The sequence below is a fragment of the Oncorhynchus keta genome, chromosome 23 (assembly GCF_023373465.1).
Source record: "Oncorhynchus keta strain PuntledgeMale-10-30-2019 chromosome 23, Oket_V2, whole genome shotgun sequence".
Taxonomy (NCBI): domain Eukaryota; kingdom Metazoa; phylum Chordata; class Actinopteri; order Salmoniformes; family Salmonidae; genus Oncorhynchus; species Oncorhynchus keta.
Genome location: NC_068443.1, coordinates 31,115,218 through 31,139,304, shown reverse-complemented (window position 1 = coordinate 31,139,304; position 24,087 = coordinate 31,115,218). Strand labels below are relative to the sequence as shown.

Sequence of the window (24,087 nt, the reverse complement as noted above, 5' to 3'; positions counted from 1 at the left end):
GAGACCGAGTTTGCGTCTCTCACATGGGTAGGCAAACCATTCCATAAAAATGGAGCTCTATAGGAGAAAGCCCGGCCTCCAGCTGTTTGCTTAGAAATTCTATGGACAATTAGGAGGCCTGCATCTTGTGACCGTAGTGTACGTGTAGGTGTGTACGGCAGGACCAAATCAGAGAGATAGGTAGGAGCAAGCCCATGTAATGCTTTGTAGATTAGCAGTAAAACCTTGAAATCAGCCCTTGCCTTGACAGGAAGCCAGTGTAGGGAGGCTAGCACTGGAGTAATATGATCTAATTCTTTGGTTCTAGAAGCCATATTTAGCACTAACTGAAGTTTATTTAGTGCTTTATCCGGGTAGCCGGAAAGTAGAGCATTGCAGTAGTCTAATCTAGAAGTGACAAAAACATGGATTAATTTTCCTGCATCATTTTTGGACAAAAAGTTTCTGATTTTTGCTGTCCTTGAAACAGTCTTGATATGTTCTTCAAAAGAGAGATCAGGGTCCAGAGTAACGCCGAGGTCCTTCAGTTTTATTTTTAAGACGACTGTACAACCATTAAGATTAATTGTCAGATTCAACAGAAGATCTCTTTGTTTCTTGGGACCTAGAACAAGCATCTCTGTTTTGTCCGAGTTTAAAATTAGAAAGTTTATACAGGGAGTACCAGTACCAGATCAATGTGGAGCTGTATACAGGGAGTACCAGTACCAGATCAATGTGGAGCTATATACAGGGAGTACCAGATCAATGTGGAGCTATATACAGAGTACCAGGTCAATGTGGAGCTATATACAGGGAGTACCAATACCAGATCAATGTGGAGCTGTATACAGGGAGTACCAGTACCAGATCAATGTGGAGCTATATACAGGGAGTACCAGATCAATGTGGAGCTATATACAGAGTACCAGGTCAATGTGGAGCTATATACAGGGAGTACCAATACCAGATCAATGTGGAGCTATATACAGGGAGTACCAGATCAATGTGGAGCTACATACAGGGAGTACCAGTATCAGATCAATGTGGAGCTATATACAGGGAGTACCAGTACCAGATCAATGTGCAGGGGTATAGGATATTTGAGGTAGATATGTACGTGAAGGCAGGGTAGTGATTGGCCACTGGGTGTTTTCTGACAACTGCGTGGTAACAGACTGAACAATTAATTAAATACTATCCTCATACTCCTGAAGCGATGTAATGGTAATTTAGCAACTGACTCAAAGCAAGGCTGAACTACGACACAAAGAGCATACAATCTGAGGGAATAAAATGGTACAACATTTTATTTCACAAGCTGTTGTTCCTTATACATCTCTCTCTCTCGCACAACACCGCTGTCAGCAAAAACTGTTTAATGTTGAGTTTTATGTACTTACAATATCATTAGCTAGGTAAAAAAAAAAAACATTTTTACTAAAGCTATTGCACAGTTGATTTCTGTTGCTAAATTTGTGATGTAATGAGGAATACGTCCCAAATGGCACATTACTTCTTTCGTAGTGCAATATTTCTGACCAGGCCCCATAGGGCGCATGTCAAAAGTAGTGCACTGTAAAGGGAATAGGGTGCCCTTTGGAACACAAAAGAGCAGGACCACAGGACCAGATTTACATTATGAGGGAGAAAACCATGAGACTGAAATGTAAATAATCAAATCATAACAAAAACTATTAAAGTTGATGATAAACATGGTCAATTAGCTAAACATGGTGGCTCAGAATGTGTGATTAAGGAGTTCAGGTAGCCCGGAGTGCCAGTCTGTGCCATCATGCAAACTCATTGTAACAAATGCCAAACGAGCAGTGGAGTTGGCAAGAACACAAACAGATCTGGGATGTGGCTTGAGTTCAGGTGCAATCAAATCCAGCTCTGTAGATAAGACTGTCTGCAAATAAGAAAATACTGGAAAACCATTCTAAAATGACACATTCACAGGCCAGTGAGGCCACACGTTTGATATTTTTGCCATTCAAACAAATCTGTTTCACTTCAATCAGGGATGATGACAATCCTGGACGGCTCCGGTCCAAGAGGCACCTCTTATTTTACCAACCCATTTAACAGCCTACTATAATCACTGAATAAATGCATCAAGTGCTACATCATGCATAGGACTGCACAACAAAATATGCAGTAGCTAGCTTGGGTGCCAGTCTGTTTGTGCCATCATGCCAACTCCTTGTCACTCATTGAGGGGATTTGATTAATCTGGCCCGGGCGCCCTGGTAGACGTGTTTTGCACCGGGTGAAAGTTGATTGCATTCGTTTTGGGGCCAGGTGCCGCGTTCAAAGCCCAAGGCGAAGTCGGCTCAAAACAAAAGTGATGTAACGAAGCACGTGGAGTGATGAGTTGGATTCTGTTTTCACATGCAAAAGTGATTGTTTTTGATAAACAACGCTTAAAAAAAATATATAAAAGCCTTTCCAATGAAAACTAGTCTGAAAATTCTAACATTTTATAGAAAAGAGATGTTGACATGACCAAGTGGCACAGATTACTGTTTGATTTGAGAAGGGTGCTCCTCCCCCACCGCTTTTGCCCTTTCACGTCATGGGCCATAGACCGGTACCCCACGGCTCAGCATAATGGAATCCACCCACTGTCATATTGTTTGGTTTGATAAAGACCAATGGAGTTGGCTCGAGCACAAACAGATCTGGGAGCAGGCTAGCCGTCGCCCTCCAAGACATCCCGGATGTAAAATGATACGTGAGAATTACAACTAAATCAGTATTTGAGATTTATGCAAACCCCTATAGATTAAAGCAATAATACTTCAGTCAATGAAACCTAAGAGATCCAACTGATTTAACTGCACAGGATGAAGAACTAGTTGAAATGAAAAGAGCACCTCATAACATTTAAAAAGGTTTATAAAATCTGCAGCAGTAAGACATCATTAAGCCAAATGGGCCACTTTGAATACATCAGAATATATTACATTTAATTTGCACCAGATGTGAGATTTATTGTGAAAGGAAAGTTATGCTCCGTGGGCTTCTTCTATACTTGGCTTCATGGCTTTTTTAGACTTGTCACGATAACTATTCAATATGGGATATAAGATGTTCAATGTGGCTGTTACTGTATCAATATTAATGAGCATCATTTTGTTATACATTGGCAAAACACAAAGTATATCTAAAAGTCTCTGCAGAAGCCTTTACTCCTGCAATAAAACGGTCTGGTCTCATGTACTGAGATACATAGATCCTTTTTTAGCATTCGTCTGCTCTTCAGCAGGAATTTAGTCAACTGTGCTGCCTGCCAAGTGACTCCTGCAGACAATTACGTCCCAAATGTTTTAGAGGCCAACATCGACTCTCTTCATCTAAAAACAAAAACACAGGTACTTTGTGACACCACACTACCCCCCCCCCAAACACATCACAACAACCTCTTCTTTTAGTTTTCTATGCAGTTTGTTGTTTTGGAAGCAGACATTAACGCCATGATCACTGACCACACAAGCATGTTACAGCCATTGCATTTGATGAGATTCCACTTACGCAAGTACAACTAGGACTGGTCTATGTATCCCTGTAACAGGTTTTCAATACTGACTAATGGCACTGCTAAAATATTTTAAAGATACACTTTACCAATTAATATTGCTTGTTAACTCTATATCTAAACAGCCATTTCAGAACGTCTTACTTTCTAAGACTCATTTATGAATAATACACACAAATGAAGTGCCTATTGAAATGGTGACGACGATCAACCTCCACCCCCAAAACATGGATTGTTTACACAGGTTATTCCAATGGTACAACATAACGTGGCGGAGTAGGCTTCTTAACATTCTGTACAAAAGCTGAAATTAGATTTTGGCTAAAAAGTGTTACATAACAAAATAAACTAACAGATATTGGTTTTAAAAGGTGCATGACAGAGCCACAAGAACTCACTGTACTGTAGCCTCATTGTATTGTACGAAGCAGAGCTCAGTTAAATCAGCAGTAGACTGTCATGGACCTGTAGACTTCAAGGTGTGGCTCTGCCAAAATGACAGCTATATAGCTTGGCTTGCTGTACATCTGAGCAGGTTAGATAGGTAGAAAGCAGATGTGTGGAATTTCAGAACACACGTCTCCATGAAATGCTGATCATCATCATCATCATATTCTAAGGCTACACCATCTACGTGGGACAGACTTGCTCTGAACTGAAAATTAGGCACACTACATTTACCTACCACCCCCATACCTCCTGTTTGACACTGTGCTCTTTATCTTCAGCAGCAATTTGATGAATAAACAGATCAAAACAAGCCCAACAACAAAGCAGAGAGTAGTCCTTCACATTTTCTGTACATGGGCAAGATTGAAATCAACCACACACACTGTCACACATGTATGTATTATGGTATGTATATTCAGACCATGTAGACCAGACTGTGACCACATTTGGAGTGTAAAAAGAATATAGGACTTGACACAAAGAGAGAGCGGTCGGGGTGGGGGTCCTCGATCGATCTTCTCCCCTCCCTGCCTGAGGGTCAGGGTATGTGTCTGATCTGACCAGGGATCAGCTCTTAATATGGGCTCAATTAGCAGATGGGCCAGGCGGGTGGCTCAGAGCTGACTCTGGACCTGTTTTTAAATTTGCACACAAGAAAAAGACAAAAAAACAATGACATTTAGGTAATTTAGCAGACGCTTTTATGTACAGGGACTTAGTTACAGAGAATTAAAAGACAAAAGTACATGTGCAGTGAAGGGTAAAAAAAATACTAAAATAGGCTTCTAAAGCCCCTCCCCTTTCAGAAATTTATAGAAAAAAATAAAGACTAGTAATGTCCAAAAATGCTAACGAAAAGTTGCGAATAACACTAGGGAGTGGATTTCCGGAAACAGGTTTAGCCTAGTCCAGGACTATAAAGCTATTTTTATGGAGATTCTCCATTGAGTCTAGGACAGGCCTTAGTCTATGCCCGGAAAACCGTCCCTGAAAGAGGAAACCAAAAGAAAACATAGGATAAAAGTAAATGAGGGAAAACTAACCTGTCCTGGCTGGGCTCACTTCTCCTGCAGCAGCGCAGGTATGTTGATGTTCCATCCGATGGCCTGCCGGTCGAAGCCACAGCTGAACAGGTTACAAGAAGAGTTATCCTCACACCAGGCTGAGCAGCACACCATGCGCCGGTGGCCCTGGGAATAATAACAATACATTTCATTTATATAAACACACTTTTCACTGAAAAACCATCACAAGAAACAAAGGTCATAGACAACAAGGAACACAACTCTGTGAAGCAACAGTAACATTAGTACCTAACCTGACTGATTATATACACAGAGTACAAAACATTAAGGACACATGCTCTTTCCATGACATAGACTGACCAGATGAAAGCTATGATCCCTTATTGACGCCACTTGTTAAATCCACTTCAAATCAGTGTAGATGAAGGGGAGGCAACTAGTTAAAGAAGGATTTTTAAGCCTTGATAAGTTGAGACATGGATTGTATGTGTGTGTGTGTGTGTGTGTGTGTGTGTGTGTGTGTGTGTGTGTGTGTGTGTGTGTGTGTGAAATGCCTTTGAACAGGGTTTGTGTGTGTCAAGAACTACAACGCTGCTGGGTTTTTCACACTCAACAGTTTCCTGTGTGTGTTAAGAATGGTCCGCCACCAAAAGGACATCCAGCCGACTTGACACAGCTGGGGGAAGCATTGGAGTCAACATGGGCCAGCATCCCTGTGGAACACTTGACACCTTGTAGAGTCCATGTCCCGACCAACTGAGGCGGTTCTGAAGACAAAAAGGGGTGCAAGTCAATATTAGAAAGGTGTTTCTATTGTTTTGTACACTCAGTCTATACATAGAATGGAATGGTTTATTTCAAATTCAACATTAGAAAGCATCAATGGCAGCCGATGCTGAACTATTTGACACAATTCATATAAATACACTACACACAATAGTAAACACAAAAACTAAAATACATACCCTTTGGAAAACCCATCAGGGCTAAGGGTAAGACAGAAGTGGCAGTCCATATCGCACTGGTTGAGCAGCCTAGTCATGTCTGGTACTGGTTGAGCAGCCTAGTCATGTCTGGTACTGGTTGAGTAGCCTAGTCATGTCTGGTACTGGTTGAGCAGCCTAGTCATGTCTGGTACTGGTTGAGCAGCCTAGTCATGTCTGGTACTGGTTGAGCAGCCTAGTCATGTCTGGTACTGGTTGAGCAGCCTAGTCATGTCTGGTACTGGTTGAGCAGCCTAGTCATGTCTGGTACTGGTTGAGCAGCCTAGTCATGTCTGGTACTGGTTGAGCAGCCTAGTCATGAGAGGTAATATGGAAATAGGTTGTGATTACAGTCCAGTGTTAGCCCCACTGTTTGGTTCTGGTTACCTGTCTGTTGCTACGTGGGAGTCGAGCCAGCCGCACTCCTGACATGTCAAACAGCCGGACTTGACGATTGTCGTGAGGAAGAGCAATGATTCTTTGGTTCACTGACACACTTATCCTGTGAGCGGTTAAACATAATCAATTAATTACATTTTCTAACACAACTTTGATTCTTAACATTCCTCTTAAAATAAAATATTTAATTAGTACGACACGCTTATCCTGTAAAAAGGTCAAAGTACAGTAAACAACGAGGCTTTAAATCACCCCTTTTTAATGCATCTTCTTAATCCCAGCTGTTTCTTTTTCTAAATCACACACATACTCTACCTAATAAGAGGTTTCCAGAATAGCTTGTGTGATACAGTTCCCTCTCACCTATTGACGGCAGAGTCTGTGCGGATGGTAGCTATGGGTGACCTCATGTTCTTGAGGTCCCAGACCTTGACGGTGCGGTCGTCACTCCCAGACACCACGTTGTCGCCCACAGTGAACACAGCTGACGTCACCGTGCTGGACACATACAACATGGTGGAAAAGAGAGTTCGTCATTAACCCGCTTTTCTTGCGGTTTAGGCCAGGTTACTGTAAAGCACTTAGGTGACAACGGTTGCTGTAAAAAGAGATTTATGAACCAGCAAAACATGTTATGCTTCCTGTACAGGAAAACATCAAAGTAGCATTCTAGGGACCAAGGCCTTATTAGCAGGACTGTACATTTGCAGTCAAATAAATACCTAGATATTTCAAATCAAAACAAATTTTATTGGTAACATATACATGGTTAGCAGATGTTAATGCAAGTCCAGCGAAATGCTTGTGCTTCCAGTTCCGACAATGCAGTAGTAACCAACGAGTAATCTAACCTAACAATTCCAAAACTACTACCGTATACACACACACACGTCTAAAGTGATAAAGAATATGTACATAAAGATATGAATGAGTGATGGTACAGAACGACATAGGCAAGATGTAGTAGATGGTATCGAGTACAGTATATACATATGAGATGAGTAATGTAGGGTATGTAAACAAAGTGGCATAGTTTAAAGTGGCTAGTGATACATGTATTACAAAGATGCAGTAGATGATAGAGTACAGTATATACATATACATATGAGATGAGTAATGTAGGGTATGTAAACATATTAAGTAGCATTGTTTAAAGTGGCTAGTGATATATTTTTACATCAATTTCCATTATTGAGTTGAATCAGCGTGTTGGCAGCAGCCACTCAATGTTACTGGTGGCTGTTTAACAGTGATGTCCTTGAGAGAGAAGCTGTTTTTCAGTCTTGGTCCCCGCTTTGATGCACCTGTACTGACCTCTCCTTCTGGATGACAGCGAGGTGAACAGGCAGTGGCTCGGGTGGTTGTTGTCCTTTTTTTGGCCTTCCTGTGACATCGGGTGGTGTAGGTGTCTTGGAGAGCAGGTAGTTTACCCCCGGTGATGCGTTGTGCAGACCTTACTACCCTCTGGAGTGCCTTACGGTTGTGGGCAGAGCAGTTACCGTACCGTATACAGCCCGACAGCATGCTCTTGATTGTGCATCTGTAGAAGTTTGTGAGTGCATTTGGTGACAAGCCAAATTTATTCAGCCTCCTAAGGTTGAAGAGGCGCTGCTGCGCCTTCTTCACGACGCTGTCTGTGTGGGTGGACCAATTCAGTTTGTCCGTGATGTGTACGCGGAGGAACTTAAAACTTACTACCCTCTCCACTACTGTCCCATCGATATGGATAGGGGGATGCTCCCTCTGCTATTTCCTGAAGTCCACGATCATCTCCTTTGTTTTGTTGACGTTGAGTGTGAGGTTATTTTCACACTCCGAGGGCCCTCACCTCCTCCCTGTAGGCCACCTCGTTGTTGTTGGTAATAAAGCCAACCACTGTAGTGTATTGCGCAAACTTGATGATTGAGTTGGAGGCGTGCATGGCCATGCAGTCGTGGGTGAACAGGGAGTACAGGAGAGAGCTCAGAACGCACCCTTGTGGGGCCCCAGTGTTGAAGATTAGCGGGGTGATGTTGTTGCCTACCCTCACCACCTGGGGGCGGCCCGTCAGGAAGTCCAGTACCCAGTTGCACAGGGCGGGGTCGAGACCCAGGGTCTCGAGCTTGATGACGAGTTTGGAGGGTACTATGGTGTTAAATGCTGAGCTGTAGTCAATGAACAGCATTCTCACATAGGTATTCCTCTTATCCAGATGGGTTAGGGCAGTGTGCAGTGTGGTTGCGTCGTCTGTGGACCTATTTGGGCGGTAGGCAAATTGGAGTGGGTCTCGGGTGTCAGGTAGGGTGGAGGTGATATGGTCCTTGACTAGTATCTCAAATCACTTCATGATGACGGAAGTGAGTGCTACGGGGCGGTAGTCGTTTAGCTCAGTTCCCTTAGCTTTCTTGGGAACAGGGACAATGGTGGCCCTCTTGAAGCATGTGGGAACAGCAGACTGGGATAAGGATTGATTGAATATGTCCGTAAACACACCAGCCAGCTGGTCTGCGCATGCTCTGAGGACGCGGCTGGGGATGCAGTCTGGGCCTGCAGCCCTGCAAGGGTTAACACGTTTAAATGTTTTCCTCACGTCGGCTGCAGTGAAGGAGAGCCCGCAGGTTTTGGTAGCGGGCCATGTCAGCGGCACTGTATTGTCCTCAAAGCGAGCAAAAAAGTTATTTTGTCTGTCTGGGAGCAAGACATCCTGGTCCGCAACGGGGCTGGTTTTCTTTTTGTAATCCGTGATTGACTGTAGACCCTGCCACATACCTCTTGTGTCTGAGCCGTTGAATTGCGACTCTACTTTGTCTCTATACTGACGCTTAGCTCGTTTGATTGCCTTGCGGAGGGAATAGCTACACTGTTTGTATTCAGTCATGTTTCTGGTCACCTTGCCCTGGTTAAAAGCAGTGGTTCGTGCTTTCAGTTTCACACGAATGCTGCCATAAATCCACAGTTTCTGTTTTGGGAATGTTTTAATCGTTGCTATGGCTACGACATCTTCAATGCACTTTCTAATGAACTCGCTCACCGAATCAGCGTATTCATCAATGTTGTTGTTTGGCGCAATGCGGAACATATCCCAATCCACGTGATCGAAGCAGTCTACAACACACATGACGTCTGGGTGGGAAAATGGCGAGGCCTGAAGGTCACCAGCTCCTTCATTCTCTTGACTGACTCATGTACCACAGTATCATTTGTTCTGGATGCCATTGGCTGATTAGCTGTGCCCTCACCCGCAACTGTGGGCAGACCAAATCTAGCCCCTGTAATCTAAATGGACACATGGCTTATTAATGCTAATTGATGGATAATTAATGCCACATTATGGGTGGCGATATGCTTTCTGCATGAATTTTGTAGGGGTGCTACTGACTGTGTGTCCCTGGATAGAGAGGATGGAGGGGATCACTGAAATCACACAGATGGAAAGTATGTGTGTGTGTGAGACTCACTCAGTGTGTCCCTGGAACACATTGACAGAGTGGATGGAGGGGTCTCTGAAGTCCCACAGGCGGAAGGTGGTGTCTCTGGAAGAGGTGACCACCAGACGCTGGGTGGGGTGGGTGCAGCAGTGGGTCAGCTCCTGGTCGTGGCCTGGGGACACAGACACAGCTCAGAGGGGTAAGGCATAGTCACTTGGAATAGGGCATTCATTGGCAACGTAATCCAAAACAGCCCTTATGACACATAACAACCAATGCAATGCCCACTCTACAGACACAGAAAAAACACATGAAGGTTTTTCTGTTCAGTTTTTACTGTGTGTGCGTTTTCTCCTTCATGTGTTGTTATTTCTCTACGTTGATGTTGTAACGTACGAAAAGTGTGTGTGGGGGGGGTGGACGTACCAGTGAGTGAGTGGACGAGCTCGGAGGTCTCCACGTCGTACAGGTTGGCAGCCCGGTCCCAAGAGGCTGTGACCACCTGCTTGCCCCCCACCAGCCAGTCTGCAGCAATGACCACCCCCTGGTGGCTCCTGAGGGTAGTAGAAGAGACGCGGATGGAGGGACACTCGTTAGGGCCGTCACCGTCCCCGTCAGCCTCGTCCTTATCTGAGAAGTCTATGTCGTCGTCACAGGGCGTCTGCTGTGAAAACAGAGACAGACATCACACACGCGCCGCACACACAAACACCAACATATAGGACCTAGACATCTAGGTGCAGTGGGTTATAAGAGACATGTTTTTGAGAAGCTTACACTGATGTCGGCTACAGGCTGTGGGGTGGGCAACTGCACCGTGTACCTCCAGATATGGGCTGTCTGGTCACCAGACGCTGTGGACAGAGCAGAGATAGAGGCCTCAAAAACACCTCACAACACCCCAAACCAATAGACATCTGAACATACATGGGACTCAGGTGTTTTTCAGACAATTGTGGCCATTCAGAAAGAGATCCTTACCTGTAAGAGCCATCTGTTCCGTGGGATGGAACTTGATAGAGTTAACTGGAAAGTGACAAACATATGTTTTTGATGAATAGCCTCCACAATAACACTTTGGGCCTGTCCCAAAAAGCACCCTACTACCTACCCCTATGTACTACTTTTAACCAGGGCCCACAGTGCCATTTAGGACGCACCCTATGAATCATTTAGGACGAATACATTCCTTCATACACATTGCATGGATCAGAAAGAAGAGAACAGTTCACCTGATCCTGCATGACCTAGATACTTCAGGAGGCATTTCCCAGTCTCGATGCTCCATAGCATAGCACTGTGATCTGTATGGAGAGACACGTGGTGTGAACACATTCAGCTTTCAGGCCACACCCCCTTCATACATCACTGTAATCATTGTTTACGTCCAAAATGGCAGCCATACACCTACAAAGTGCACGAAATAGGGAATATCGTGCCATTCGGGATTTAACTCAGGAGTCATTCAGTTCACTCTACGTTCATACTGTAATCATTGCCAAATTACATTTGCCCCCTCTTAGCACAATAAGCACTCTGGTCTGAAAGCAATTCCTAATTACCAGACCATATGATGGATTTATCACAACCTTAACACGCACCTGTTGACAGTTCAATTCATTGAATAGCAAACCAAAGTCTGCAGTGCATTTTAAAGAGCCATCAGGCTGAACATTACGGACGACCAGTTTAAAATGTGACTCACTAACATGATTGTTTGTCTTGGGCCAGGAGGAAAATAAGGCCAGTAGTCAAGACATTGGGATGCAGGGGAGTCATGCACCCCCAAAATCTGAGGGGAAATCTGAGGGGGCACAAAGTACGCATGGATGGCTGGGGGGTGGTCCAAAAGTTGGAATTTTAAATTTTTCAAACATCTGAAAAATATTTTCCTGCAATCTAGAGCCATAATCATTATCTTTACTTCAGTACATTTAGTAATTGCTTGCTTTTCTAAAAGTTGACCAACCTTGCCAGCAGGCATGCCAGCTAAGACAGTTAGACAAGCTACTCGAACTTGATTGACAGCCTGAAAAAGCTTGGTAGCTAGTTATGAGCTTGAGAGATTGGGAACCTATCTAGCTGAAGACAACTTCATAACATTGCTAGGTGGCTAGTAGTATACTACAGAGAGAACAAATCAAAATAATATATATCTTTTTTAAAACAGGCCAAATCTGATGGGTATGACGCCTGTTAGGATGTTCTGTAGGTATGGTTGCAAAATTACGGTAACCTCTCAAAATGTCCAGGTTTTTCAGAAGTCCTGGTGGGAGGATTCTAGATGTCCTACTGATTACCTCCCAATTCCAGGAATCCTACAACTGGGATTTCTGGAAAACCAGGAAATTTGGGGAAAGTTACTGGAATTTTGCAACCCTATCAGGAGGGCATTGGAATGCACTGTAGCTTTCTAACCTGCTGACGCTGTGCCCAGCACCACGGGCTGTGTCCTGGTGACACTCAGGTCCCATATGCCATCCCTGTGGCCTACATACTCCTTGACCAGCTGGCACACGGCTCTGGACGTGGTGGCTTTAAAACTGGAGACGATCTAAAGAGCAGGCAGCAGAGACAAGAGATGGTGTTTACACACAGCTGATTGAATGAAGAGGAGGAAGCATAACGGAAGCAGGGGAGAAAGCAGGGAGGGACAGCAGCACTGGGTGGGTGGGGGTCATTAGGGCTCCAGACAGTCAGCATGATACCTCTGCAATGGCTAAGAAGCTTGGGTTGTTTTACACTGTATCCCATATGGCACCCTATTCCGTGGTAAAAAAAAAAAAAGTAGTGCACTAAATAGGGAAAAAGGGTGCCATTTGGAACACAATCATCATTATTATTTATTTATTCACATCACCTTAGTATAATGTTGGACACAACAATAATTATGCTGCATTAATCAAAACTGATTTTAAATGCAAAGCTGTGAAAGAAAGAGGGATAAAGAATATATGAACCTATATAAGGTTAAGTGAAACAAAAGAACTTTAAATAATAATAGTCAAATGATTATCTGCAGTCAGTCAGTATCCATGTTTACATCTAAAATGGAGATAAAACAAGTTGGACTTCTGGGAGGGGCAGGTGTTTGAAACAAACCACTAAATAAGTTCCCACTGTAAAAGCAAGAGGGGACAAATAAGCAGGTCAGATATCTCACCAAAATATTTCAACAACATTAAAAAAAAATAGGGTTGCAGAATTACAGTAAATCTACAAAAATTCCCAGGTTTTCCAAAAATTCCAGTTGGAAGATTCCCAGAATCAGGAGGGAATATGCAGGAATTCCAAAATCCTACTACTGGATTTTTGGGAAAACCCAGAATATTGCAACCAAATACAAACAACGTAAAATCATACTTCAGAAAAATATGGAAATTAAAGTGGGGGAAAAAAATCAACACTATGTATAAACGTATAGTAAACACATAGGCCTAGTTAAAGCATAATATCATGGAAGACTAAAATGCTATCCACAACTTTGATGAGTTGCAGTTTATTTTCAGTGATTGCTGAGCCAGGGGTTGGTTGGTTGTAAGCACAGAGCAGGCCTGCCGCAGCAGCCTATCCACACATAACAGCAGCAGCTCTGGATCTCTCTGGGCAGCACATATAAAACATCTGCAGATACAGTATCTGAGGGTGTGTCTCAAATGGCACCCTATATAATGCACTTCCTTTGACCAGAACCATCTGGGACACAGCCTGAGGCTGTGGTGCGAGATGCATGCAACGGCGCAATAAAATAATTACTATCAAATCATTTCAGAAAGAAATTCAGGAATGACATTGATAGAATTTAATGGTTTTCTAAATGTTACCAGGTCTGATTTAATACAGTGTCCTATGAAAGACAAAAGAGCCACATTAAGTTTAAAGTGTGCATAGACTGTGGTATAAGATAAATTAAGCGCTATCAACAGGAAGTAGTGAATGATGGCCACAAGAGAGATGGCACTGCCGTTTATACTCTTAAAGGGCTGTTAAGGGTTACAGAACTAGTTTAAATAGAACACTGACGTTAGGGTTGCAAAGGGTCGGAAGTGATGCGGAAATTTTCCATGGAAAGTTAAGCCCCGGAATTTGGGGAATTTTGCTTCAATTCATTAAAAATAAATGCTTATAACAGTGGACCTTTTTTTGTGGGATACAAATAAGGCAATTCTAGGTCTTGTGGCATATTTTGGTTAAACTATCCCCAATTCAATGGAATTGCAATCCTCTGCATGCACAGTGCATTCTTCCATCACTTGTACAGCTGATTCTCAAGATCTTGCACACTAATGAGATGCTATTGAGCCCACACTACTACAGTGTCTGAGCCAAGGTGGGGCGAAAATATTTTATATATGTTGATGAATGTCTTGATCGAGCTGTGTATGCAACTGGTTCACCTCTGGTGCTCACAGGCAATGAGTATTGGAAGAGATTTCTGAATGCTCTTTGCCCAGCATAAACCCCTCCATCCAGACATGCTTTATCTACTCATTTGCTGGATGCAGAGTTCAAGTGCAGGTCAAACAAATCATAGAGAAAGCAGACTATATTGCAATCGTAGCTGATGAGTGGTCGAATGTTTGTGGGCAAGGAATGATTAACTACATCATCTCCACCCCTCAACCAGTATTCTACAAGAGCACAGCAGACACAAGGGACTACAGACACACCAGTCTCTACATTGCAGATGAGCTGAAGGCAGTCATCAATAACCTTGGACCACAGAAGGTATTTTCACAGGTAACAGACAACACTGCGAACATGAAGGCTGCTTGGTCTAAAGTGGAGGAGTCCTACCCTCAGATCACACACATTGGCTGTGCTGCTCATGCATTGAATCTACTCCTCAAGGACATCATGGCACTGAAAACAATGGATACACTCTACAGGAGAGACAAGGAAATGGTTACGTATGTCATCAAATTCAAGGGTCATCAAATTATAGCAGCAATCTACCTCACCAAGCAAAGTGAGAAGAATAAGAGCACCACATTGAAGCTGTCCTGCAACACCGGTTGGGGTGTTGTTGTCATCATGTTTGACAGTCTCCTGGAGGGGAAGGAGTCTCTCCAAGAAATGGCCATATCACAGTCTGGCAATATGGACAGCCCCATCAAAAGGATCCTCCTGCATTATGTATTTTGGGAGAGAGTAATAAGCAGCCTGAAACTCCTAAAACCAATAGCAATTTCCATTGCACTGATTGAGGGAGACAATGCCATCCTGTCTGATGTTCAGACTCTGCTTGCAGATGTAAGAGAAGCAATCTGTACTGCCCTGCCCACTTCACTGTTGCGCCAAGCAGAGGAAACTGCAGTTGTGAAATAGATCAAAAAGCATGAAGACTTCTGTCTGACGCCCAGTCTAGTGTCATCACAACCATGTCTCGCCGCCTTGTCCTGGATGAGGGCAAGGTTCTTGGGAGTCCGTACACTTCCAAGCAAGGGCTTTGGGATGGAGATGAGATATGTTGGCACGACTTCCATATTGCATCAGCCACCTGGTGGAAGGGACTTTGTGGATCTGAGGCTCTTTCCCGTTGCCTCCATCATCCTCCAAATCCCACCAACATCAGCCACCTCAGAGCGCAACTGGTCCTTGTTTGGGACACACCAAAGCACGCAACAGGCTGACCAATACAAGGGTTACAAGTTGGTGGCCATCTGGGCAAATAAGGCTTTTTGAGCCTGACAACGAGCCATCCACAACAAGGTTGGAAAGTGACAGTGAAGATGAGGCCTCAGAGTCTGATGTTCAAGAGGTGGACATTGAGGAAGTCCAAGGAAAAGACATGGAAGCCTGAGAGCAAGACAACTAAAGCTTTAGTTTCTAGACTATCATTTTACGTTTTTGGGAGATGCGATGGATCATTCAATATTCCCTTTTGTTTTTCAGTGAAATCATCCCATGTGAAGAGTCAACTCATTTAATTAAAGTTATATTTGTAACTAAATTGTTTTCTTTATTTATATTGGAAGGATTTAATCATTTGCAATTATGTCTACTTACGATAAGGTAAAAGGTTTACGTTTGTCTCCATACGATATAGTAAATATATTCAATACAAAAAACATCTACATTGAAATGGTATTAATATTATTTGGCATACATTTCCATTAATTCCCACGGAAAGTTTCCACCTCTGAATATTCCCCAAAATGTGCAACCCTAACTGGCGTAACATGCTAAATTTAACCAATAGGCAACAGGAAGTGTGTTAGATAACACAAAGCTGGTTAAATATCTAATGCACCCAGCAGTTTATGGGATATAGCCTATTGTGACAGTGCATGGTCTGCAATGTGCATATCAAAGTGTTGCTCGTTTTACATCAGTGAACATCAGCATTTCAAGAAAGGATTAGTGTTTGCTTGAAGTCTTCAAGTGCCATTTCTGAAAATTATATACACTACCTTTCAAGTTTGGGGTCACTTAGAAATGTCCTTGTTTTCCATGAAAACATACATGAAATGAGTTGCAAAATGAATAGGAAATATAGTCAAGACATTGACAAGGTTATAAATAATGATTTTTAATTTAAATAATAATTGTCCCTCAAACTTGGCTTTCGTCAAAGAATCCTCCAATTACAGCCTTGCAGACCTTTGGCATTCTAGTTGTCAATTTGTTGAGGTAATCTGAAGAGATTCCATCCCATGCTTCCTGAAGCACCTCCCACAAATTGTATTGGCTTGATGGGCACTTATTAAGTACCATAAGGTCAAGCTGCTTCCACAACAGCTCAATAGGGTTGAGATCCGGTGACTGTGCCGGCCACTCCATTATAGACAGAATACCAGCTGACTGCTTCTTCGCTAAATAGTTCTTGCATAGTTTGGAGCTGTGGTTTGGGTGATTTTCCTGTTGTAGGAGGAAATTGGCTCCAATTAAGTGCCGTCCTCAGGGTATGGCGTTGCAAAATGGTGTGATAGCCTTCCTTCTTCAAGGTCCATTTTGCCCTGCACAAATCTCCCACTTGACAACCACCAAAGCATCCCCAGACAATCACATTTCCTCCACCATGCTTGACAGATGGCGTCAAGCACTCCAGCATATTTTCATTTTTTCTGCGTCTCACAAATGTTCTTCTTTGTGATCGGAACACCTCAAACTTAGATTTGTCTGTTCATAACACTTTTTTTCCAACCTTCCTCTGTACAGTGTGTGTTCTTTTGCCCATCCTGATCTTTTCTTTTTATTGGCCAGTCTGAGATATGGCTTTTTCTTTGCAACTCTGCCTAGAAGGCCAGCATCCCGGAGTCACCTCTTCACTGTTGACGTTGAGACTATTGAAGCTGCCGGTTGAGGACTTGAGAGGCATCTGTTTCTCAAACTAGACACTAACTTACTTGTCTGCTTGCTCAGTTGTGCACCGGGGCCTCCCACTTTTCTTTCTATTCTGATTAGAGGCCGTTTGCGCTGTTCTGTGAAGGGAGTATTACACAGCGTTGTACAAGATCTTCAGTTTCTTGGCAATTTCTCACATGGAATAGCCTTCATTTCTCAGAACAAGAATAGACTGACAAGTTTCAGAAGAAAGTTCTTTGTTTCTGGCCATTTTGAGCCTGTAATTGAACCCACAAATCTGCAGATACTCAACTAGTCTAAAGAAGGCCAGTTTCAGGCCTCCCGGGTGGCGCAGTGGTCTGAGGCACTGCATCGCATTGCTAGCTGTGCCACCAGAGACTCTGGGTTTGAGCCCAGGCTCTGTCGCAGCCGGCCGAGACCGGGAGGTCCATGGGGCGACGCACAATTGGCCTAGCGTCGTCCGGGTTAGGGAGGGTTTGGCCGGTAGGGATATCCTTGTCTCATCGCGCACTAGCGACTCCTGTGGCGGGCCCGGCGCAGAGCACGCTGACCAGGTCGCTAGGTGTACGGTGTTTCCTCCGACACATTGGTACGGCTGGCTTCCGGGTTGGATGCGTGCTGTGTTAAGAAGCAGTGCGGCTTGGTTGGGTTGTGTTTCGGAGCTCTCGACTTTCATCCCTCCCGAGCCCGTACGGGAGTTGTAGCGATGAGACAAGATAGTAATTACTAACAATTGGATACCACGAAATTGGGGAGAAAGTGGGGGTAAAAAAATCAACGGTTTTTATTTTTTTTTATTTTTAAATGGCCAGTTTTATTGCTTCTTTAATCAGAACAGCAGTTTTCAGCTGTGCTAACATAATTTCAAAAGGGTTTTCTAATGATCAATTAGCCTTTTAAAATCACAGGAGTGATGGTTTCTGATAATGGGCCTCTGTACGCCTGTGGAGATATTCCACAAAAAATCTGCCGTTTCCCTCTACAATAGTCATTTACAATATTAATGTCTACACTGTTTTTCTGATAAATTTCATGTCATTTTAAAAATGTACAGAAAATGTACTTTTCTTTCAAAAACAAGGACATTTCTAAGTGACCCCAAACTTTTGAACGGTTGCGTAGATCATCAAGTTAAAATCGAATAGAAGTATGAAAAGAAGCATACATTGAACAGAGCAAGGAAATATCCTAACTTATTGTTAGCAATGTGTGTTAATAGGGTAGTTCTTTATGGTAAGATAGTTTTTTTTTTAGACGCAGTCATACAAAGGGTTGATGTTCAATGAGGTAAAACCAAGCTCATCCAAACAGACCACACTGTTGCCATGACAGCAGCTACTTCGAACAGTCTACTCGCAGTCGCTGTGATATGGTGTTGTTTCTTCCCTACTAAATGACTAAAACGTAAAGATAGAAAGAGCACAACGTCATCTTTCATTGCACTGACTCCCTCTGTGAAACAAAGGAAAGCCCACAACTGCCATTTCAACTCAAACCATTGTCATTAAGCCATTGAAGCTCAAGGCATTTCGCAGAGATCTCGTCAGCCTTTCGGCCTAAGTGCGTGACAGCCTGGAAATCCAATGTGCTTCCATTCTAGTGAGTGCAGAAACAACCCCCCCAAAAAGGGTGTGCGGTAAATGTCTTAGAAAGCTTTTGTTAGTGAGAGATATCAATTAGTGTCTTTAATATGTCTCACTGTAAATGAGTCTATAAAACAACAAGTCATACATTTCAATCACCAAGTGTCTTGGAGACGGTGCATCAGCCCCATGGCTGGGCTGCTCATGCATAATGGCAGGGGGACACGGGGGAAATGAAGAACCTGTTACCCATGAGTCTCCACCCCACAACTCCACAATGTTCCCCACATTGAAGGTGGGAAGAGGTCCACCACCTACTTTGCCATGGAAAGAATGTGAGCGCTATGGTGAAAAATAAAAATAGATTTACCGCTGATCATATCTCTTTTTCAATTAACATTTAGTACAACCCCGAAACCAACTGTATTTTAAAGAATATAGCCTTAGATACATTTCCTAAAATATGAATACAATTTTGGTATAAGATTGTGTTTTTTTAATAGAACAGTGGACTGTGTCCCTTCTAAGTCATCCCTTCACTGAAATTATTATTATTATAGCAAACAACAAGGTTGTAAGTTACTCAACAATATTATTTTTTAAATGACATATCATCATGCAAGTCAGATAAAGATAAGAGATTTTACCTTGCTTGTAGATGCCTTATAAGTTGTCTTCAGTTTTTGAGAAAGTTGACTTGTGCTATGACTTGCTGTGAGTTAAGAGGAGAGAGCACATTATGAGAACAGAATAAGAAGCCAGTGAAGTCTCTAATCAACATATTGGGTCTATGACATTTACTATGACTATGACTATGACATTTACTCCATTTGGCATGAAGGCCCTTCACAGCAACATTAACATGTGTTGAACAGAAATAATGCTCAACGTTCTAACATGTCAAACAGAATTCTGCTGTCTCAAACCTTTCGCTTTAAGTGCCCCCTTCGTCAAGTCTCCCCCGTCGATGGTTTGTCCTTCAGCTGTTAAACGATCGTTCAAGGTTTCAATCTCTCTACGCACTGCAAATGAATAGAAATCACATTGAGGGATAGTGACAACAATGGGATTATCAAGCAGATATCAATCAAAACATTTTCACATATTGTTACTGCTGTACATGGGGTGAAATCATATTAAGTGACATCCACTCCAATGATGGCTGTGCACTTTCACCTATAGGAATGTTATCCACCAATGTGTGTGCTGTACTTACACTCAATGTTTTCAATGTAGAGGTTTTCAAACTCCCTCTCAATCTGGCCAAAGAGGTCCAAAAGATTGCTCCTCAAAGACAATGGTAGTTTGGAATCCTGCAGATGCATAAATTGGGATATTAAGATTTTAGGGGGAAATAGGGAAGAGATAACAGAATAATTCACCCTTTGGTTTATAATGAGACCAAGAACACAAACCCCAAATGGGTGGGCTTGGTCCTAGTGCAATAATAGCAAACTATTTAGCATAATATTCCTGCGAGGACACTGAAAAACAAATTATTTACTAGTGCTAAAGGGACTGTAAGCCAATAGGAAACGAGGCTAGTAATACAACCAAACATTCAAGGGTGAAGACAGGGAAACTAACACTGACAACTAAATATCAACTGTGTTACCACTACACAAGGACAATAAGTGTTGAGACAAAATGGTCCCTGACTCTCTGTGTTACAAACCAGATGGAAAATCTACCCAAGTCATTCCTTTTAACATAGAATAGCTTATTCTACCAGAGCCCTGATGTGAGCTGAATGGCCTAGTGCCACAAGAACAGTCTGTCCAGGGCCAAACACATACAGGCCCTTTGTACCCTTGCTTGCAGGTCCAGCTTTTTTTCTAAGGAGTTCAGTAGAGATGCTCTTTGCATTCATTGGCTAACAGTAACAAGTCATGATGCAGCTGGAGAAAGGATGAGTACCAGTACACCACAATGCACAAAGTAACAGCAAAGCAGGCTGGGGTGGTGTAGTTTACAGAGTTGGCTATCGTGCAGGGGGGAATTTGATGGAACCTGTATAGCATAGAGAGATTTGCAATACTGAAACAGATTTTCTGGATAGGAGCACAGGGCATGTTGAATCAAGCTTCCTGTGGATTTAATAGAGCTGAGACATTTGGCAAGGGGAATGGAAAAGTATTGTGTGTGAACGAACACACTAGAAAAAACACTAGAACATTACAACTAAACTATTTAGTACGCTATTGAGAAGGTACTCTACATTCTGACACAGTGTTTCTAAACACCCAACTTACCTCAGGTTTCAAATAGTGATGCAGATTATCAGCAGACTTAGACTACTCAAAGTAGCCAGAGTGAAAACAAAAAAGTTGGATTAAGTGCTTTGCCCCATGTCTCAAATAATTTAAGATTAAGTGTGTTTTGTTGCTCTGAAGTAACAACACATGCTACCACCATAATAGCAGAGAAGACGTGAAAACATACTCTATGAAAAAGGCATACTCAAAAAGACAAGTGGCATTCTACGGTGATCCCATTCTCAGTAAACTGTTCAATTGGCATCCCCTTATTAACCAGACATAGAATTTATCTTAATCTGTTTGTAAAAAGAAATGTATCGTAGAAAACCTAGCTAACACAATGTGATGCAAGCACAGGAACTAAGATCATTGAATGAACAATAACTAAATTAACTAACTACCTGGATTACAACAACTGTCTACTAAGTATATTTATTTCATCTCATGTAGCCTAATCCATAACTACAAATACTCCCCCACCATCAACTGAACATATTATGTTCTTCTAACTGCATCCATATACTTTATCTCACATGATTGATTTAACTAAGTGATGTTGAACAAGATTAGCTTGAGTCCATTTGTGTCAAATGGACTGGGAGAGAAGCGCATGCATCGATTCTATTGGTTGAACAGCACCTCACATTCTCATGCTCTCTAAACTGATGGATCACAGTGTAATTGGCTTAGGTCTACTTAACTAGTGAGCCTAACAGTGCAAACCACAGTGCCATAAGTGCACTCAAGGTAAGAACCTAACAAACAACCACAGACATTTGTGGATTGCCTCATTCTATACCACTTATGCAATTATCCTGGCTTGTGTTCAGATAGGAAAACATTTCTCTAGTTATGGTGACAACATTCAGCTGGACAAAAGCTCCACTTGTTCTCAGGCTCTCCCCAGGCCAGTCCACACCTGTCCCTCCAACATCTCCCTCTGTAAACCTGTGCGCTCCTGCTCGGTGCTGTTGGTCCGACGAATGGACAGGCTGTGAGACTTGCGCTTCTGCTTGGCCTGGCGGGAGGATGCACTGCTTCCACTTTCGACAGGCATCCCTCCTCATAGACCCACAACTTTCCTATGTGAAACTGTAAAGGAGGAAGCAGAGTACATGGTTAGAATGATTAGCTATAATATTCTGAAGCTATTCCTGAAAAGTCTTTACACAAGGCCCGAGCCATACCTACTAAGAAATAGTGTCTTTCTGAGTGAGTATGGACAAATATTGTTGTATATTCTGTCGCCTCCTCCTCTCTGGTATGGCTACACCAGACCCCATGTTGGGCGGTGGTAGGTGTTCAGGTGCACAAATACCACAACACGCTGACAGACAGTATTGCTCACATTCTCCTTCACATCTGAATAGCTCCCAGGGGAACCAAGGCATTGTTATTAATTTAGGGACATATTGACAACTCTTGAGTATTTCTGACATTCATGCATGTCAGTCATCATAAAACAGACGTAATATCTGAAATGCATGTTAATATGATATGTGATGTCAGCATGACAAGCTTTTGCCCTTGGAAGGAGTGTGAAGGACTGATGTCTCCAAAGGAAACGTTCAACGAATGTGAAACAATACACACAACTACTCATTACTGCAAGCTAACCATTTCTGTTGTAGGCACCATTACTGTCAAGCCACCCTGCTTTGGCTAGCTAATCAAACTAACGTTAGCTAGCTGAAGACGATACATGTCAAACATATCTAGCTAGCTAACCAATGCGAATTACCAAAGCTGACAAAAAAAAAGTATTGATGTTACTTTACTAACAGGACGAGGTATGTGAACTAACAAGCTAGCTACTTGTTTTGCACAAACTATACACACAAATAGGCAAAAAAAAGAAATAGGCAAGGAGGTGCCAGGTCAGCTATTACGAAGCTAACTAACGTTAGCTAAGGTAGATAGTCACTGAGTATGTGTAGCTAACAAACTAGCTAAATGTATGTAACTAGCTAGCTAACTTGCTATGAAAGAAACGTGAGCATACTTACATACAATACTAGAAATCCAGGTATTTGTTCCAAGTTGCTCTGAAATTTATTCTGCGACAGACCATTTTGCCATTTTCTAAATGAAAAGTAACGTTACTGGGATCCTTGTTGACTTCTCCCCATCAAAGATGGTGGATAAATTAAGATCACCCAGACCATTTACCGTTGAAAACAAATGTTCAGTTCCGGTCAACTTAACTGGGTGTGTCTCCCATAGACGCCAATGCAATACTAGTTCACTGGGCCCCATTGAAACAAAACCGAAACCAAAACACAGACAAACACAAAACAGCAAGTGGGGTGTCTCGCTTCCTCTCCCGTCTCTGTCAAACAGATAGCTAGCCAGCAGCTTGACAGTCGTCTAGTTACCACAGCCACAAAGTCTTAGACCATGCCTATTTCCACAATTCATATGCTTAAAATGTGCTTTTAACCTAACCCATACTGATAACCTTATGCCTAACCTTACATTAAAACGAAATCGCTATTTTTTGTGTTCATTAATTATTACGATATTTGACTTTGTGGCTATGCTATCTAGTGGAAAGCTGACTGGTTTGACTGGCCTCAGACAGGAAGACGAAGAGAGGCCCAACAAACGCAGGAAATCTGTCTCCGTTCAGCAGGTGGCGCTGTTTTGCCCAACAAGCAAGGGGTTTTTGTGAGGAAATCATTGAGTGTCTTATTTGCTACGTGAGATTTATTTAACCAAATATAAGTTGTCTAATGCTTAAATTGTAAGCATAGCATCTCTCTCCATTGAATACAGGCAGTTGAAGTTGAAGAACCCTCATCGAATATTCAAAAATGGATCACAATAATGAGATGTATCCACCAATTCAAAGAAAGCATAGGCTGGAGCAAGACAGCTGTGCCACTTTGTGGACAACGACTCCCACTGTTATGGCAGAGACATGTATCTTGTCAGTATATCCATAATCTTTGCTGGCCTTCTTGTTTCATCCAGGCCACCAAAGGAAATTATGCCTAATTCCAGGTGGCATTCTCCATTCTAGCAGAGGAAGAGGCAAAGCGAGAGTTTCACTCTTGTCAAAATCTGTCCAAAAATAAGCACAGTGGGTTTCTATGGGCTTATTTTGAACCCCCATTGTGGTAGTTATATTACGCTGGCCCGTGTTAATCTGGGC

At 42.7% G+C, this 24,087-nt stretch overlaps 1 protein-coding gene across 2 annotated transcripts; it reads right to left on the bottom strand.

Annotated features, from left to right (window-relative positions):
- Nucleotides 1–1,274: 1,274 nt before the first annotated feature.
- Nucleotides 1,275–23,280, bottom strand: LOC118402162 (WD repeat-containing protein 37-like). 2 transcript variants are annotated; one of them, XM_035800152.2, is made up of 15 exons: nucleotides 22,940–23,280; nucleotides 21,853–22,025; nucleotides 19,892–19,988; nucleotides 19,602–19,697; nucleotides 19,323–19,387; nucleotides 12,203–12,338; nucleotides 11,017–11,088; nucleotides 10,766–10,810; nucleotides 10,562–10,638; nucleotides 10,211–10,445; nucleotides 9,815–9,956; nucleotides 6,741–6,875; nucleotides 6,366–6,480; nucleotides 5,014–5,160; nucleotides 1,275–4,602 (listed from the first exon to the last, which is right to left on the bottom strand). In XM_035800152.2, the coding sequence occupies exons 2-14, from the start codon at nucleotides 21,988–21,990 to the stop codon at nucleotides 5,029–5,031; spliced, it is 1,485 nt and encodes a 494-aa protein (XP_035656045.1). In that variant the 5' UTR covers nucleotides 21,991–22,025; nucleotides 22,940–23,280; the 3' UTR covers nucleotides 1,275–4,602; nucleotides 5,014–5,028. The 2 variants fall into 2 exon arrangements, with proteins under 2 accessions (XP_035656045.1, XP_035656044.1); XM_035800151.2 differs by having other exon boundaries at nucleotides 10,211–10,448; nucleotides 22,940–23,271.
- Nucleotides 23,281–24,087: the final 807 nt, after the last annotated feature.